The sequence below is a fragment of the Microtus pennsylvanicus genome, chromosome 12 (assembly GCF_037038515.1).
Source record: "Microtus pennsylvanicus isolate mMicPen1 chromosome 12, mMicPen1.hap1, whole genome shotgun sequence".
NCBI lineage: Eukaryota > Metazoa > Chordata > Mammalia > Rodentia > Cricetidae > Microtus > Microtus pennsylvanicus.
In genome coordinates this window covers 62,757,765-62,772,984 of record NC_134590.1, presented here as the reverse complement: position 1 = coordinate 62,772,984, position 15,220 = coordinate 62,757,765, and the positions used below count along the sequence as shown (strand labels likewise).

At 47.7% G+C, this 15,220-nt stretch overlaps 1 protein-coding gene across 1 annotated transcript in view; it reads left to right on the top strand.

Annotated features, from left to right (window-relative positions):
• The window catches only part of Cfap99 (cilia and flagella associated protein 99), a 51,589-nt gene extending 39,745 nt beyond the window's left edge, over positions 1–11,844 (top strand). The window contains exons 12-16 of the mRNA XM_075943899.1: positions 5,879–6,020; positions 6,237–6,388; positions 8,182–8,387; positions 10,347–10,509; positions 10,637–11,844. Of these exons, the coding sequence (XP_075800014.1) occupies positions 5,879–6,020; positions 6,237–6,388; positions 8,182–8,387; positions 10,347–10,509; positions 10,637–10,753 (780 nt within the window). The 3' untranslated portion in view covers positions 10,754–11,844. The remainder of the gene's footprint in view (positions 1–5,878; positions 6,021–6,236; positions 6,389–8,181; positions 8,388–10,346; positions 10,510–10,636) is intronic.
• Positions 11,845–15,220: the final 3,376 nt, after the last annotated feature.

Here is a 15,220-nt window from a genome sequence, read left to right as displayed (position 1 = left end):
TTGCCTCCCATATTCTGCATCTCTGTTGCTTAGTACATGCAAATATGTAGCTTAATTGTCTCTGTGGAGTTGGGTCATTAGTATTATGCTATGTTGTATCTTTGTCACTGGTAATTTTCCTTGCTCTGCTATCTACTTCAAATGATATTAAGTCCTTCTTTCCTTTGATTAATATTTGCGTGAGGCATTTCCATCCTTTGGGTTTTTGGGGTTTTTTTTCTACTTTTGTTTTAAATATTTATTTATTTATTATGTATACAGTATTGTCAGTATTCTGTTTGCATGTGTGCCTGCAGGCCAGAAGAGGGCACCAGATCTCCTTACGGATGGTTGTGAGCCACCATGTGGTTGCTGGGAATTGAACTCAGGACCTTTGGAAGAGCAGTCAGTGCTCTTAACCTCTGAACCATCTCTTCAGCCCCCCATCCTTTGGGTTTTTGTTGTCGTTTTGTTTTTGCTTTTCAAGACAAAGTTTCTCTGTACAACCCTGGCTATCCTGGAACTCACTATGTAGACCAGGCTTGTCTTGATCTTACAGGGTTGGGATTAAAAGTGTGTGCCACCACCACCCAGCATTTTATATATTATTGCTTATTTGTACATGTGTTTGGTGCGTGTGGTGTATATACTTATTAGTGTGAGTTTAAGTACATGTATGTGCAGGTACAGGTGTGTACACATTTATGGAGATCAGAGGTCGGTGTTGAGTGTCTTTCCTCAGTTTTTTTTTTTTAGGTTTTCGATTCTTTATATTTATTTTGGGGAGGGCATGTGTCCCAGCATGCAAGCGGATGGTAGAAGACACGTCTGTAGAGCCAGTTCTCTCTGTTTGCCTTTACCTAAGTCCCAGGGATCAAACCCAGGCAGCTGGGCTTGAGAGGCAAATGCTATTACCCACTATGCCTTTTTATGGACCCTCGTCCTTATTTGTTAAGACAAGGTCTCTAGATGAACCCAAGACTCATCAATTTGGCTAGACTGGTTGGTCAGAAAATTTCAGCTATCCGCTCGAGTCCATGAGCTACTTCCTCACTGTAGCCCTGACTAGCCTGGAACTTTCTCTGTAGACCAAGCTGGCCTCAAACTCACAGAGAGTCACTTGCCTCTACCTCTCAGTTGCTGAGATTGAAGGCTAGTGTCATCACACCTAGGCCCTCTGCAGCTCTTTTAAATTGTTATTCAAAATATTATATAATTATGTATTAGACAGTTTTCTATTACTGTAACAAAATACCTAAAAAATCAACTTCAAAAGAAAAAAGATTTTGTTGGACATAAATTTTGCAGTTTGTAATACAAGGTTTGTTGACCCCATTCTTTTAGGCCTGCGGCAGTGCATCAGGGTAGAAGCTTGTAATGGAACAAAACTGTAGGAAGCAAAGATAAAGAAAAGGAGGCCAGTTCCATACCCCTTTCAAGGTCATGTCCTCCCTAGCCTAACTATCATTGGTTCTACCAGCTCCTAATAGTGTCATGTGTTTGTGGACTGGTTAGTGGACATTTAAAATCCAAATTATAACAGTACATAATTTACCATAGTCTACTAATGATGTCATTTTGCCAGCTCAAATGAGCTGTGAGAAACTTACACACACACACACACACATACACACACACACACACAGTAGCTGAGGTTGTTCACAACTGTAATTACAGTACTCGCAAGAGTGACAGGAAAAGGAATTCAAGGTCATCCTCAGCTATAGAGTAAATATGAGACCACCTTGGCCACAAGACCTTGTCTCAAAATAAGATGGGCCGGCAAGATGGCTCAGTGGGAAACGCAGAGAAAACATGACCTGAGTTCAATTCCTGGATCCCATGGGGGACAGAAAAAACTGACTCCCAAAGTTTTCCACTGACCTCCACATGTTATGACACATGCATCATTAACACATACAATAATAAAAAATTAATAGAATATAGCCAGGTGGTAGTGGTGCATGCCTTTAATCCTAGCACTTGGGAGGCAGAGGCAGGCGGATCACTGTGAGTTCAAGGCCAGCCTGGTCTACAGAGTGAGTTCCAGGATAGGCTCCAAAGCTACAGAGAAACCCTGTCTCAACAAACCAAATAATAATAATAACAACAATAATAGAATATTGCACCACTGTTTTAGGTTGAGTCCTTTGACTTTCTTTTAGTACCTGAAAAACATTGTTCAACTTCCTCTGGTCTGGGGGGCCATTCAGTTTTTCTGCCACAAACCAGGCATCAGTCCCCCTTTGGAGGCTTCATGATATTTTCTTTTCTTTTTTATATTTTCGAGACAGGGTTTCTCTGTAGTTTTGGGTGCCTGTCCTAGAATTAGCTCTCTCTCTTTTTTTTTTTTTTTTTGGTTTTTTCAAGACAGGGTTTCTCTGTGGTTTTGGAGCCTGTCTTGGAACTAGCTCTTGTAGACTAGGCTGGCCTCAAACTCACAGAGATCCACCTGCCTCTGCATCCCAAGTGCTGGGATTAAAGGCGAGCGCCACCACCACCCGGCTTTTCCTGTTGTTTCCTTGTCTTTGGTTTTCAGAAGTTTGACTATGACTTATCTTGGCACGTCTGAGCAATCTTAGCCACTTTCCTTTTAGCTCTGTCCTGCTCTTGGGAGCAATGACACAGACATTAGGGCTTTTGTTATAGCACCTCCAGGTTCCTGATGCTCGCTGAAGGTTTTTCCGTCTACTTTCCTTCCATGGTTCTAGCTGGACCAGCCCTGTTGTTCTGTCTTCTTTGGACCCTCTACTCTGCTGTTGAATTCACCTGTGCTCATTACTTTTTTTGTTACTGTGACCAAATATCTGACAGAAGGAATGTAAAGGAGGAAGGAATTATTTTGGCTCTTCAGGTAACAATCTCCCACAGTGAGGAAGCCAGAACCTCACCTCATAGGAGGCTTAGGTAGGAAGGTTGGAATTTTGAGGTCAGCCTGGGCTACACAGGGAGACACTAACTTAAAAGAAGTGACCTGACTATTCTCCACCAGGCCCCATCACAACAAGACCAATGCAGGGTAGCTGTTCTGGTCTCAACACTGAACCCACTAGTGAGAAACAGTTCACATGCTGGTTGCCATGGGAACCATTCTTTGAGTACATTTTTCCCAAAATCTTCATTCAGTCTGATGGAGCTTGGCAACTCTTGCAGTGCTTTTCCACTTGGCTCCCGTCACAAAGGACATCTAGCATGTTTTGTGGGCTTTTTTTTTCTTGTAGTGTACAGAATTAAACCCAACTCCCCCCGCCTAACACACACAGGACAAGCACCTTATCACTGAGTTGCACCCCCAGCTTTGTGTTAGTTCTGAAGTTCTCCCATGCAGGTAACTCAGAGCTCCTGCTTGTTGTGATAGTGAAGAACAGCCCTTATTTGGGTGCTGTCTTGTGGGAAGGAGAAGAACTGGAACTCAAGAGCTGGACCAAGGATGTGTTCATTGCCTCTTGTCCCTCAGCAACACCAGGCGGAACACAGGAAGCAGTCAAGTGTCTGACTCTAGACTCAGCCAGCTGTCTGCTCTGGCACTCACTTCCTAGTGATGCCAGTCTTTCTGTGGATCTGGCACGTATATCTCACCAAAGCCCTGTGCCCACCTGTAACCCCCAATTTCAATGCCTCTTCTTCCACTCAGTCCCTTTTCTTTTTTTTCTGTTTCTTTTTCTTTTCCTTTCTTTCTTTGTTTCTTTCTTTGTGTGTGTGTGGGGGGAGACTCTAGTTGTGAGTTTTTTGTTTTGTTAGGGTTTCTTTCTTTCTTTTTTTTTTGGCTTTTTCAGACAAGGTTTCTCTGTGTAACAGTTCTAGCTGTCTTTAAACTCACTCTGTAACTCAGGCTGACCTCAAACTCACAGAGATCTGCCTGCTTCTACCTCCTAAGTGCTGGAATTAAAGGTGTGCACCATCACCACCCAGCTCTCTCATTCCCCTCTCTGCTGACCCCAATACTGTGCTGAAGCCTATACTGTCACTGATAGTGACCCACTTTCTTGAGCCCTTGCCATGCTCTTGTGCCCAATGCAACTGAAGAAGTGGCATAGCTAGGAAAATGAAACAAAAACAAACAGTAATAAAAAAACTTTAAGCCGGCCGATGGTGGCGCACGCCTTTAATCCCAGCACTCGGGAGGCAGAGGCAGGCGGATCTCTGTGAGTTCGAGACCAAAAAAGTTAAGTGAAACTGAAGCTTAGGGAGGACCAGCTGTTGCCCTACAACATGGCAAATCTATGTATCTGTTATTAGAGTCCCAGACTAGGCAGGCCTGACCCACAGAGTTGCAACAGACTATTTAAACATTAGATTTATTGTTTTGGAAGCCAAGGTGAATATAGGATGGAGCGGATCTGCTCAGGTTTAGAACAATGATTAGAGGCCTGTTTCTCAATTGCTGTGCCCATGGTCTACATGTTGTATAAGCTGGTGGTTGCTCCTGGAGAGATGACTCAGTGGATAAGAACAAGGGCTGCTCTTCCAGAGGAGCTATGTCTGATTCCTATGTTTGATGGTGGCTTATAACCTGAAACTCCAGTCCCAGGGGATCTTGACAACCTTTTCTGGCCTCGTTGGGTATTGCATGCATGCAGTATACATGCTGGCAAAACACCCATGCACATAAGAAGTAAACTGAAAAAAACAAATTGGTGATTGACAGGTTGTTGATTATGCTGTCCCTGCAAACCTAGAAGCCATTACTGTTGTCTTCATGTTTTCACCATTGGGGGGCGTGGGGCAATTAACTGCTCTACAAAACTAATACATCTAGGTGCCAAATAGAGCAAAAATGAGACCCAGAATTTGAGGGTAAAGAAGACAGACACAAAATGAAGGCACAGCTGCCAGGTTGGTTCCCCTGCTTTTAGCTATTCGTCGGGTGTCTGCAGCCCATGTGAAGTCAGTGCACTGAGGAAAAGCATCTTCTAAGTTCCTATATGCACGGCTTGCTCCCCAGCTGGTAGCTTTTCAGATTCTAGGTGCTAAGAGTTGACTTTTCCTTGCTTCCAGCAAGAAGCTCTCATCTATCTACTTACCCTAGGCCTGGTCCTCTATCTCTTGGTTCCAGATGATGTAAGATGAGCCTGGGATCCCTGTAACTCTGCTTAGGAAGAGGCCCACAGTGCAAGAACAGCATCTTTCTTTGTTTTTTCTTGCTTGCTTACTTGATACAGGCATAGTAGCTTGTACACCCCTGTCATTTATTTTGGAAGCCTGGCACGTGGGCAAATGCCCATAATCCCAGCACTTAAGAGGAGAGGGCAGGAAGATTATGAGTTTGATGTCAGTGAAGGCTACACAGTGAGTTTGAGGCAAGCTTGGGCTACCAAAAGAAAAAACAAAAGGAGTGTGGTGGGACATGCCTGTAATTTTAGCACTCCTATGCAGAACTAGGAAGATCAGGAGGAGTTCAAAGTCATCCCATGTTACAAAGCAAATTCCAGGCCAGCCTAGGTTACATAAGTCTCTGTCTAAAAACAAAACACTCCCCCCGACACTTCTTTTGGTTTTGGAGATCAAACCCAGGCACTTGCACTTTTTTTCTTTTTTGCCTCTGCCTCCTCCATGCTGAGATTAAAGGTATGCACCACCACAAGTACCTTAATCACATGTGCCTCCTTACTGGACCCTCCCCACAGGTTCCCTCCGTTGTGAGCATCTTATTTCATGAGGATCTAGAGCTGCCACAACAAAATACTGAAAAGCAACCCCAGGATGAGCCTGGGAAGAAGGGAGGACAAGGGGTAGAACTTTTCCAGTAGGCCCAACTTCAAAGGGCTAAAGCTCTGGGGTGAACTCAGGGCAGAGCTGGCTGGGTGCCCCCCACACTTCTGATGTAGGCTGGGACAGGATTAAAGGGAGGACCCTGTCCAGTCCAGTTCTCAGTGTTTCGGGTCCTCTGTCTGAGCAGACAGCTGAGCTAATGCTGCAGTGTGCTGAGCGGCGCCTCCAAGAGGAGAAGTCCATGAAAGAGCTGGTGGAGCAGGTCAATGAGGCCCAGAAGAATGTCAAGGTGGCCCAAATGAAGCTTGTGAAGGGCCGGCAGCAGATAGGTACCAGAGGGAATCAGGTGCCACAAGGCAGTCCCGTTCCCTTACATCCTTCTCAATGACCAAACAAGCTCGTCAGTGAGGGGTGGTGCCCCTGGAGGGTGGGCAGGACTGAGCAGGTGCCACGGTCTGACGAAGACACCTCTGGGGAACATGGCCCCTGTCCATTGTCCGCCAGACCATTCACCGTCCTCATCAGGACCCCACTTGGTTTCCAAGTTCAGGAGTTGATGGAAGAGAGCCGGGAACTGCTGCAGCGTAGCTCGGAGGCAGCCAAAGAGGAGCAGAGGCAGCGCTGTGAGCTCATCGCCCAGCTGCGTGCACTGGAGACACAGCCCACACGCAAGGGCAAGCTGGTAGACCTAACCCAGGTGAGACTGTGGCCTGTGGATGCTTCAGCTTCAGGGTACCTCCTTGTGTGGTACACAGAATTCCCATCAGGGCCAGAGGTGGGTCTTGTCCTACCCACAATCCTCTAGTTTCTTGGTTACCACCAGCTGTGGATAGATTCAGTTTAAGATATGTGCTACATCAAGACAGTTTCTTCTGTGACCTTTCCACTATCCTAGATACGGTGCCAACCACAGACCAAAAAAACAATCCACCCTAATCTAAACTAGTGAACCAGTGAGTTTATTGAGACAATATATCATGGGGGAAGGCTAATTATGGAGGCATAGATGACTCAAAGGTGAACTTATGAAAAAGTTCACCGCAATGCAAGGGACAACTCAGAAAGCTGTACCGCAGGAGTTCCCTGTAATGTTTGCAGGCAACTCAGGCTGCTGTTGTGTGAGAGCCTTTGCTGAGTAAATGCAACACACATCTACTTACCCCAGGAAGGGAACCCAGGACAGACCAAAGTAACAGTAGGCACCAAAGTCCAACCTGGTGAACCAATGGGTTATTGGGGCTCCTAACAGTTACAGGCACCGGGATGGCTCAGAAGCAGTTGTGTCATTGAAAAGCCTACCCCAGCACAGATGACAGCTCATGAAAGCTGCATCCCAAGAGCTCTCTGCACAGTTTGCAGCAATTTGACAGACCTGAGAATCTCTTCTGATAGCTCTCCTGGTCAGAGTCTCCTCCCCAGTGGTTGCTTACTCATTTTATAAAGCTGGAGAAAGGGCCTGAGCTCCTCCTTTTTCTCTTGAAGAGGTAGCTTTCTCCTCTCCCCTCCTCCCCACTCCATTTCTCTCTCTCTGCCTCTCTCTGCTCTTCCCCCTTATACCCTTTCCCCCTTTCCCTTTCCCCTCCATAACCCACTAAATAAATATCCACTTTCTCTGCAATCAATCAATCAATCAAGCTGGAGAGAGGACCTTGAGTATCTTGAGCCTTAACCTCCCTGCCCCTGGGACTGGATGGTTCCCTTTGGAGGAAATTGCTGTTCAGCTCTTGCCCACGAGTTTTCTCTTTTCCAGCAACTATTAATGTTATACAGTCATGGCCATCAACTCCTTGTAAATCCTGTAACTTTCTGAGCTTTCTGAGCCTTGTAAGTTTCCTTTGCTTCCTGAGTCCTAGGAGCCTCCCTCTGCAGGATGGCTTTTTTGTTGTTGTTGTTGTTGTTTTGTTTGTTTGTTTTTCGAGACAGGGTTTCTCTGTAGCTATGGAGCCTGTCCTGGCACTAGCTCTTGTAGACCAGGCTGGCCTCAAACTCACAAAGATCTGCCTGCCTCTGCCTCCCGAGTGCTGGGATTAAAGGCGTGCGCCACCACCGCCCGGCTGGCATGTTTTTATTTAGAGGAAAGAACTACCCATCAGAGCTGGAGCTCTGAAGGGAAGAGAGCTAAAGTACATGGAGGTACATTGAGGAGCTGCATGTTCAAGGGTGAGGTCCCTGGACTCTCCAGACCCAAGATGAAAAACAGAACAAGGAGCATCCAAGAGCCAGAGAAAGTCAAAGGTTAAGGGGAAATGGGGGCAGCAGCCTGTATGAGAAAGCAGAGGAGAACCAGGCTCACAAGAGCAAGGGGGCAGGACTGGGAGGCTTTTGCAGTTGACAGCTAGGTCTCACCTAGCCTGGCTCCCCTGCAGGCTCCAGGCTGGAGCTGCTGATGGGTGGTACACAGGCAGATTGAAGCAGAGGAAAGGTCTTCTTAGTTGAGGGATGACTGGCTTTACAGTTGCTAGCTTAAGTTCTTCCCCTGTTATTTGGAAGATCCCAGGATACGGTCTGGAAGGAGAGATGTCTGTTGTGGAACTTCGAGAAAGGCTGGCCCTGCTTAAAGAAACCCAGAAACGAGAGCAGGAGGAAAAGCGGGATCAAATCATTCAGGGCAAGAGAGCCAAAAGCCAAAAGCTACAGAACACAGTGGAACAAATCTCATTGTGCCGCGCAGCCATGGGCAGAACTGCAGCCTTGAGGTGAGTATCATGGCTCCTAAAAGGTCGTCTCCATGTGTTAGAAGGAGCAATGGAGCGTGGCAAGGTTGCTATGCACCTTCCTCGGTGGGTACCCTTGCCACACCAGCAGCCCCTGCCAGACAATTCTTTCCAGTAATTCTGACCATTTTTATTTTATGGGAGAATCATCAGTTCTGTGGCGATGGCTCTGATGCCCATGACACTCAACATGCAATGCGTCCATGTCACAAGGGCCTTTGAGCCATTTGTTCTTACCTCGCTAGCTAGCCATTTGTCAGTTGTCAACACCACTCCGAAATAGCTGCAGACACCATATACTTCACTCCCGAGCACTGTAGTGTGTATTTTCTTTAAAAAACCACAACACCATGACACAACTAGCAAAGCTAATCAGAATTCTCAACATCATTTAAATATCCTATCTGCATTCACTTCTCCAAGTGTCTCAAGACAGCTAAGACTTTTAAAATACCATTTGCTGTTTTCCTTTGTAAGCCAGTATCTAGGTCACACATAGTTGTGTGTGTCACACATAGTTGTATGTGCATATATGCACACACCTTTTATTTGTTTGAGACCATCTTTATTCAGGCCAGTGTCCAATGGCAGCCAGGTTGGTCACATGGTCACAACTGCTCCAGGGGAGGTGGTGGCCTACTACAACAGAACACACTGGTCTCTAGAGAAAATACCTTCATGGGACTGGGAAGGGGTGGACAGAGGAAGGACCCTAATTCATTGCCAGTGGAAGAGAATATATCATTCTTAGTCCTCTGAGCAGCTGCTGCTGTGGCTGCAATGCGGAGGAAGCCATGCCACCGCCTGCTGGCCACAATTACAGAGTGACACACATCTCAGGAAACCCCACTTCCCAACTGCTGGCCTCATCCTCACAGACCCCAAATGTACTACTTAAGGTCGGAGTACCTCTCAAAATTCAACTCTGGTAACAATGTTCTTGGACCCCATTCCTATTCCTGCAGCCAGCCTCTCTTGAAGGAATTTAATGAAAGAAGTTTTGTAGGGGAACAGGGCCAGGACAGTTGGGCAAAAGCCCTAAAGCAAGGAGAGTATGTGCTCATGCCCCATGCTGTGATGCATACTTTGTTTTTGGTTTTTTTTGTTGTTTTGGTTTGGTTTGGTTTGGTTTTTGGTTTTTCGAGACAGGGTTTCTCTGTGGTTTTGGAGCCTGTCCTGGAACTAGCTCTTGTAGACCAGGCTGGTCTCGAACTCACAGAGATCTGCCTGCCTCTGCCTCCCGAGTGCTGGGATTAAAGGCGTGCGCCACCACCGCCCGGCTGTGATGCATACTTTAATTAAAGCTGCAGGCTGCAAGACCTGCAATTGGACAGGAGAGGTGGACCGTATTAAGAAGGGGATATAGGGGGCTGGAGAGATGGCTAAGAGGTTAAGAGCATTGCCTGCTCTTCCAAAGGTCCTGAGTTCAATTCCCAGCAACCACGTGGTGGCTCACAACCATCTGTAATGGGGTCTGGTGCCCTCTTCTGGCCTGCAGGCATACACACAGACAGACTATTGTATACATAATAGATAAATAAATAAATATTTTTTAAAAGGGGGGGATATAGCCCCGTGGTGGTGGCTCATGTCTTTAATCCCAGCACTCCGGAGACAGAGACAGGAAGATCTCTGTGAGTTCGAGGCCAGCCTGGTCTACAGAGCGAGTTCCAGGACAGGCTCCAAAGCTACAGAAAAACCCTGTCTCAAAAAACAAAAACAAAAAAAAAGAGATGTCCAGAAATGCTGTCACCTGGGGACCATGAGAGTGCCAAAGGCACTGTGAGGCAAAGGGAGTTTTTGCATTTTACAACCAATTCTATATTAGAATGTAAAAAAAAAAATTAAAAGATTAAAAGTGTAGGGATGCTGGCAGGATCCCACGAAAAACCTCCTGGGTGTCACCCAGCCAGTTTCTAAGCTAGTGCTGTCGTGGTCCAGGTGGGAGGAAAAGAAGGCCCGGGCGGCAAGCCTGGGGACACCCTCTCAGGATGAGCGCGTGTTGGAGCTACAGCGCAGAATGGAGGAGAGAGCAGCTGAGCGTCGTAGGCAGACAGCGCAGCTGCATGTGCCACCGCCCAGGGTCGGGCGCCCCCAGTTGCCGGTGAGTTGGGAGGGAAGCGAGGGCAACCTTTTGGGCCTGAGAGGTAGGGGGCTATTAGGGCATGAGGAAGCTGATATCTGTGCGCTAGGGTGTGGGACCCAGTGCCTCCTCAATCGCCCGCTTGCAGGCTCAGATGGAGGCGCAGCACTGGCTGGAGCTGTACCAGAGTCGCGAACGCAGGATGCAGGCCATGCAGGAGGCAGACCGCACCTGCCAGCCTACCCACCACCTGGAGGCTGCCTGAGCAGCACCGCGGGCGGCCCTGCGCAAACACCGCGCATGGCCATTGACCTGCGTCCCCACCCCGGCCCTTTTCCTGAACCCCAGCCACAATGCCCAGCCTCTCCCGAACTCCAGCCTGTTCCTGGGCAGTTGCCCCAGAAAAGACAAGGTGCAGTGGTGAACCAGAAACGCTAAACAACTACTCTTGCTCTGGACTGCAGCTGGCTACCCACGTTTTTATAAGCTAAGCCTAGCTAGTCCTTCCTTATGCCCAGCAAGGCTCTTCGTGGGGCTGGGAGCTCCACTCTCCACTTGGAGCCAGTAGATATCCCTGAGAACCCCACAGCAGCGTGGGATTGCCAGTGAGGTCCGGTTCTTGAACACCTACTATGGACTGGCCCTTCTCGTACCTCATGCAGATGGATCTGAGCGATGGATCGCTGCATACAGCAACTATCACCCAGTCCCATTCAGCTAATAAGGCCACCTGTGCTCAAAGAGGACTCTGGCCTGAAAGCCAGGGCTCAGAGCCAATTGCAGGTGCCTTTCAGGGTCCTCGCTCCAGCATCATCAAGAACCCGGGTCCAACAAAACTAGAGCCCTTGGGGACACCGTTCAACAGGGCAAGTAGCATGCAGATCAGCTGTGTTCTAAATTCCTGGCCTCCGAGCTTCTCTGTACTGGAAAACCCAGACTTTCATAATAGGTGCATGGAATGAATGCCTGCTGGTGAAACTTAGCCTGAAAATAAAGCTATATTGTGATGTTTGGTTCATAGGAAGATGATGGCAAGTCATTGAGAGGGAATAGGCAAGGAGAAACTGCTTGATGGGTAGATGTTCAAAAGAGACACCACCCCCTGGACGTCCTCCTTAGGCCTGCAGAGAAGATGGCCCCTCAGGTTACGGTGAGGCCATACTCCAGGGTGCTTTCAGACTAAGAAAGTCTTTTAGCACTGACAGGAGTCCTACCTCAGTATTGAGAACAAAAAGAATTCCAAAGATCTTTACAGTCCTGGGTGAGGGCTGTGGGGAGAAAGGAAGCCCCATCTTTCTATTGAATTAGAATTGGGGGCAGATTCAATTTTACTTAAATAAAAATCACATTTCTTACAGGTTTCATGTGATTCAAACTCATTTAAAATGGAGGGACTAGCAGAGCTGTAGTGGTGCACGCCTTTAATCCCAGTACTGAGGCGGCAAAGGCAGGTCTCTGTGAGTTCAGGGCCAGCCTGGGTCTGCAGAGCAAGGACAGCCAGAGAAACCCTGTTTCAAAAATCCAAAGAGGGAGAAATGTGCTTGATGGCCTGAAGGAAACACTGTGGCAAGGCAGTGGGGCATCACCTTTCCCTTTAGGACAGCTTCTGGATAGCCCAACAGACTGGGTGCTACTGGAGATAGCGCTGCTTGGAAGCGAGCAAGGTCCCTCTTCCTTGCCTTGTCTTTCAGGGTAGATAGCTCAGGAGTACCTGGGTGTTTGCTCCATAAGCCTGAGCCAGAGAGCAGGCTTGAGAGTATCTCTTAATGTTGTGGCAAACGAGTACTTGTGTGGTAAAACTAAGGCCAAATGCTAGCCTGTATCATTATCCATTTTCTCGCAGCTTTATAGCTCTGGTCCTGCTGGGTCTGGTCATTTACTCATGTAATTACTCAATGCATGAGCAATGTAGTAGGTAGCAGGCCAGTCTGGCTACACAGCAATACCTGCATTAAAAGAAGTAGAGAGCAAACAGGGAGGCTCAGTGGGTTAAGCTGCTTGCTGTGCAAATCTGGCAACCTGAGATCAATCTCTGGAACCCATGTGAAGATGACAGGAAAGAAAGAACTCCACAAAGTTATCCTATGGTTGTCTACACACGCTCCATAGCGCGTATGACCTCTCCTGACACACACACACACACCCTTGTCTACACATGCTCCAGGGCACATGTGACCTCTCCTGACACACACACACACCCTTGTCTACACACGCTCCATAGCGCGTATGACCTCTCCTGACACACACACACACACACCCTTGTCTACACATGCTCCAGGGCACATGTGACCTCTCCTGACACACACACACACACACACACACACCCTTGTCTACACATGCTCCAGGGCACATGTGACCTCTCCTCACACACACACACACACACACACACACCCTTGTCTACACATGCTCCAGGGCACATGTGACCTCTCCTCACACACACACACACACACACACACACACACACACACACCCTTGTCTACACATGCTCCGTGGCACATGTGACCTTTCCTGACATACATACCCCCATTAAGAAAAAACAAAAATAAAACAGGTAGTTTATGAAAGGGAAAGTATATACTTGGGATCCCCAAGACCAGGTTCTCATCAGAAAGGAGATTTATTTATCTGCCTCAGAGGAACAGAGGGAAGGAGATAAGAAACAAAGACAGGAGATAGAGGACGACGGAGAAGGGGGAAGGTGTTCATATTTTCTTGCCAACAAACCTCTCTGCCAACGCAAATAATCCCAATCAGACCAAATCAAACCAAATTAAAAGATACCCAGGTTTAATTGGGTGCCTGTGCTCTCAGGTGGTCCCGGGAAAATGGGGAGGGGGGGAGAAGGAAAGCCAAAAGGACCACCTGACAGGAAAAAGGGGAGACCACCTCTTTATTCTCTGGGGGGCAGTTTAAATAGCCTGTGGGAGTGGTCTTGACCTTCCCTGGGAAGGGGTCACCATTTGACAGGCTTTCTTGGAGGTGGAGTTTGGACTGAGGCAACTCCCAGGGGAGGGAGCTTGGAATGGAGTTTTCTGCCCAGTGTTTCCAAAATGGATGCCAGGGGCTGGGATGAAGCCCCCGACTAAATAGAAGGGAACAAGGGGGAGGGATCAGAGAGGCATTTGTCCTGGGGGAGTGGAGGTGTCACAGCTCAGAAGGAAAGGGGTCCTGGCAGTCAGGAGCCAGGGAATAGCATAGGCCACAGTAAGCTTAGCAGCCTGTAGCTCTGCTCTAGAGGTTTCCCCAGTGTGACAGCTCTGCTCCAGCAGGAGAGGGCTTCCCAGTGAAGTCGTTACAACTCGGTTCTGATGCTCCTGAGCATAGCAACTCTGCTCCCCTAGGGGAAGGCTTCTCCCAGCAAAAGTGTTACTGTCCTGCTCTTATTGCTCTCTGCTCCAGCGAAAGAAGATCTTCACCCAAACCTTGTTCAAGAGATTTATTGGGAGGGAAGAATCCGGGAGAGTGGCTGCCTCTACCAGGGTGGAAGAAGAGCAGCCAGAACCTGAACAAGCGAAGGGCTTATCTAGGGCTTCTTTTTTTTTTTTTTTTAACAAGCAAACCCTCCTTTCCTCTCCTTCATCCAGGCCTCTTTTTTTTTTTAAATTTATTTATTATGTATACAGTATTCTCAGTATTCTGTCTGCATGTATTCCTACAGTCCAGAAGAGGGCACCAGATCTCACTACAGATGGTTGTGAACCACCATGTGGTTGCTGGGAATTGAACTCAGGACCTTTGGAAGAGCAGGCAGTGCTCTTAACCACTGAGCCATCTCTCCAGCCCCTATCTAGGGCTTCTTAGAGGAGGAGTTTTCCTAGGGAGAAGAGGGTTTGGTTCGTTTTTTTTATTTTGTTGTTGTTGTTTCCCTGCTCAGGGATTGATCATTTTAGTTTGTCAGGGGCAGAGATGGCTGATCTCAGAACCAAACTGTGTTTCTTTCACTGGCCGTTTTAAGCTTTTTGGCTCTAGTTTTGGGGCCAGGGGATACTTGTTTCACTGACTCTGATTCTAGGGACAAAGTATGTTTCTTTGGCACTGGTTTCAGAGTGAAGGTGCATTCATTTCTTTGGGTCTTGGTTTGGGGCTAAAGCATTGCTTTCACTGGCTCTGTTTTCAGCACCGGGGTGGGTTTCTTTTACTGGCTCTGATTTCAGAACCAGGGTGGGTTTTTTTGGGTGGCCCTTTTACCCTACAGGGAGGACAAAGGACTGCCTCTGGATAGAAGGGAGACAGATGTGGCACATAGTAAGATGACAGTTTATAAAGGTACAAGGGGAAGCCCCATGGTAGGTTGAGGTATTTAGTCTTAATTGGGCATGTTAACTTGGTGAGCCAAAGGGGCCTTTGATTGCTGAACTTCAATGCTTTGAGAGCTGAACCTTGATAGTCAGCCTCAGGAGGAGGAAGTGGCCAAATAAAGGAATAGACCTTGGTGGCTAGCTTTAAGAATGAAATGTAGTGTTTTTTAGCAAGGCAGAGGGAATGGGGTAGGGGAACAAGACACACCAGAGCAATGCTCACCACGCTCAAGCTTGCCAGAGTTCCCTTCAGTTTATCTCCTCAGCATCTGAACCATGCCTGGCCGCCTAACTTTCTGTGTATAATACCATACAGAAGTGACCTGGACATCATGCTTGCTCTCTTGGAAGCCTGCCTGGCCTCATGCGAACATGATGGCCTGGAGATGGTTCCATGTAGAGGTGTGCCAGCTGTCCCAACAGGCGACCCTAGA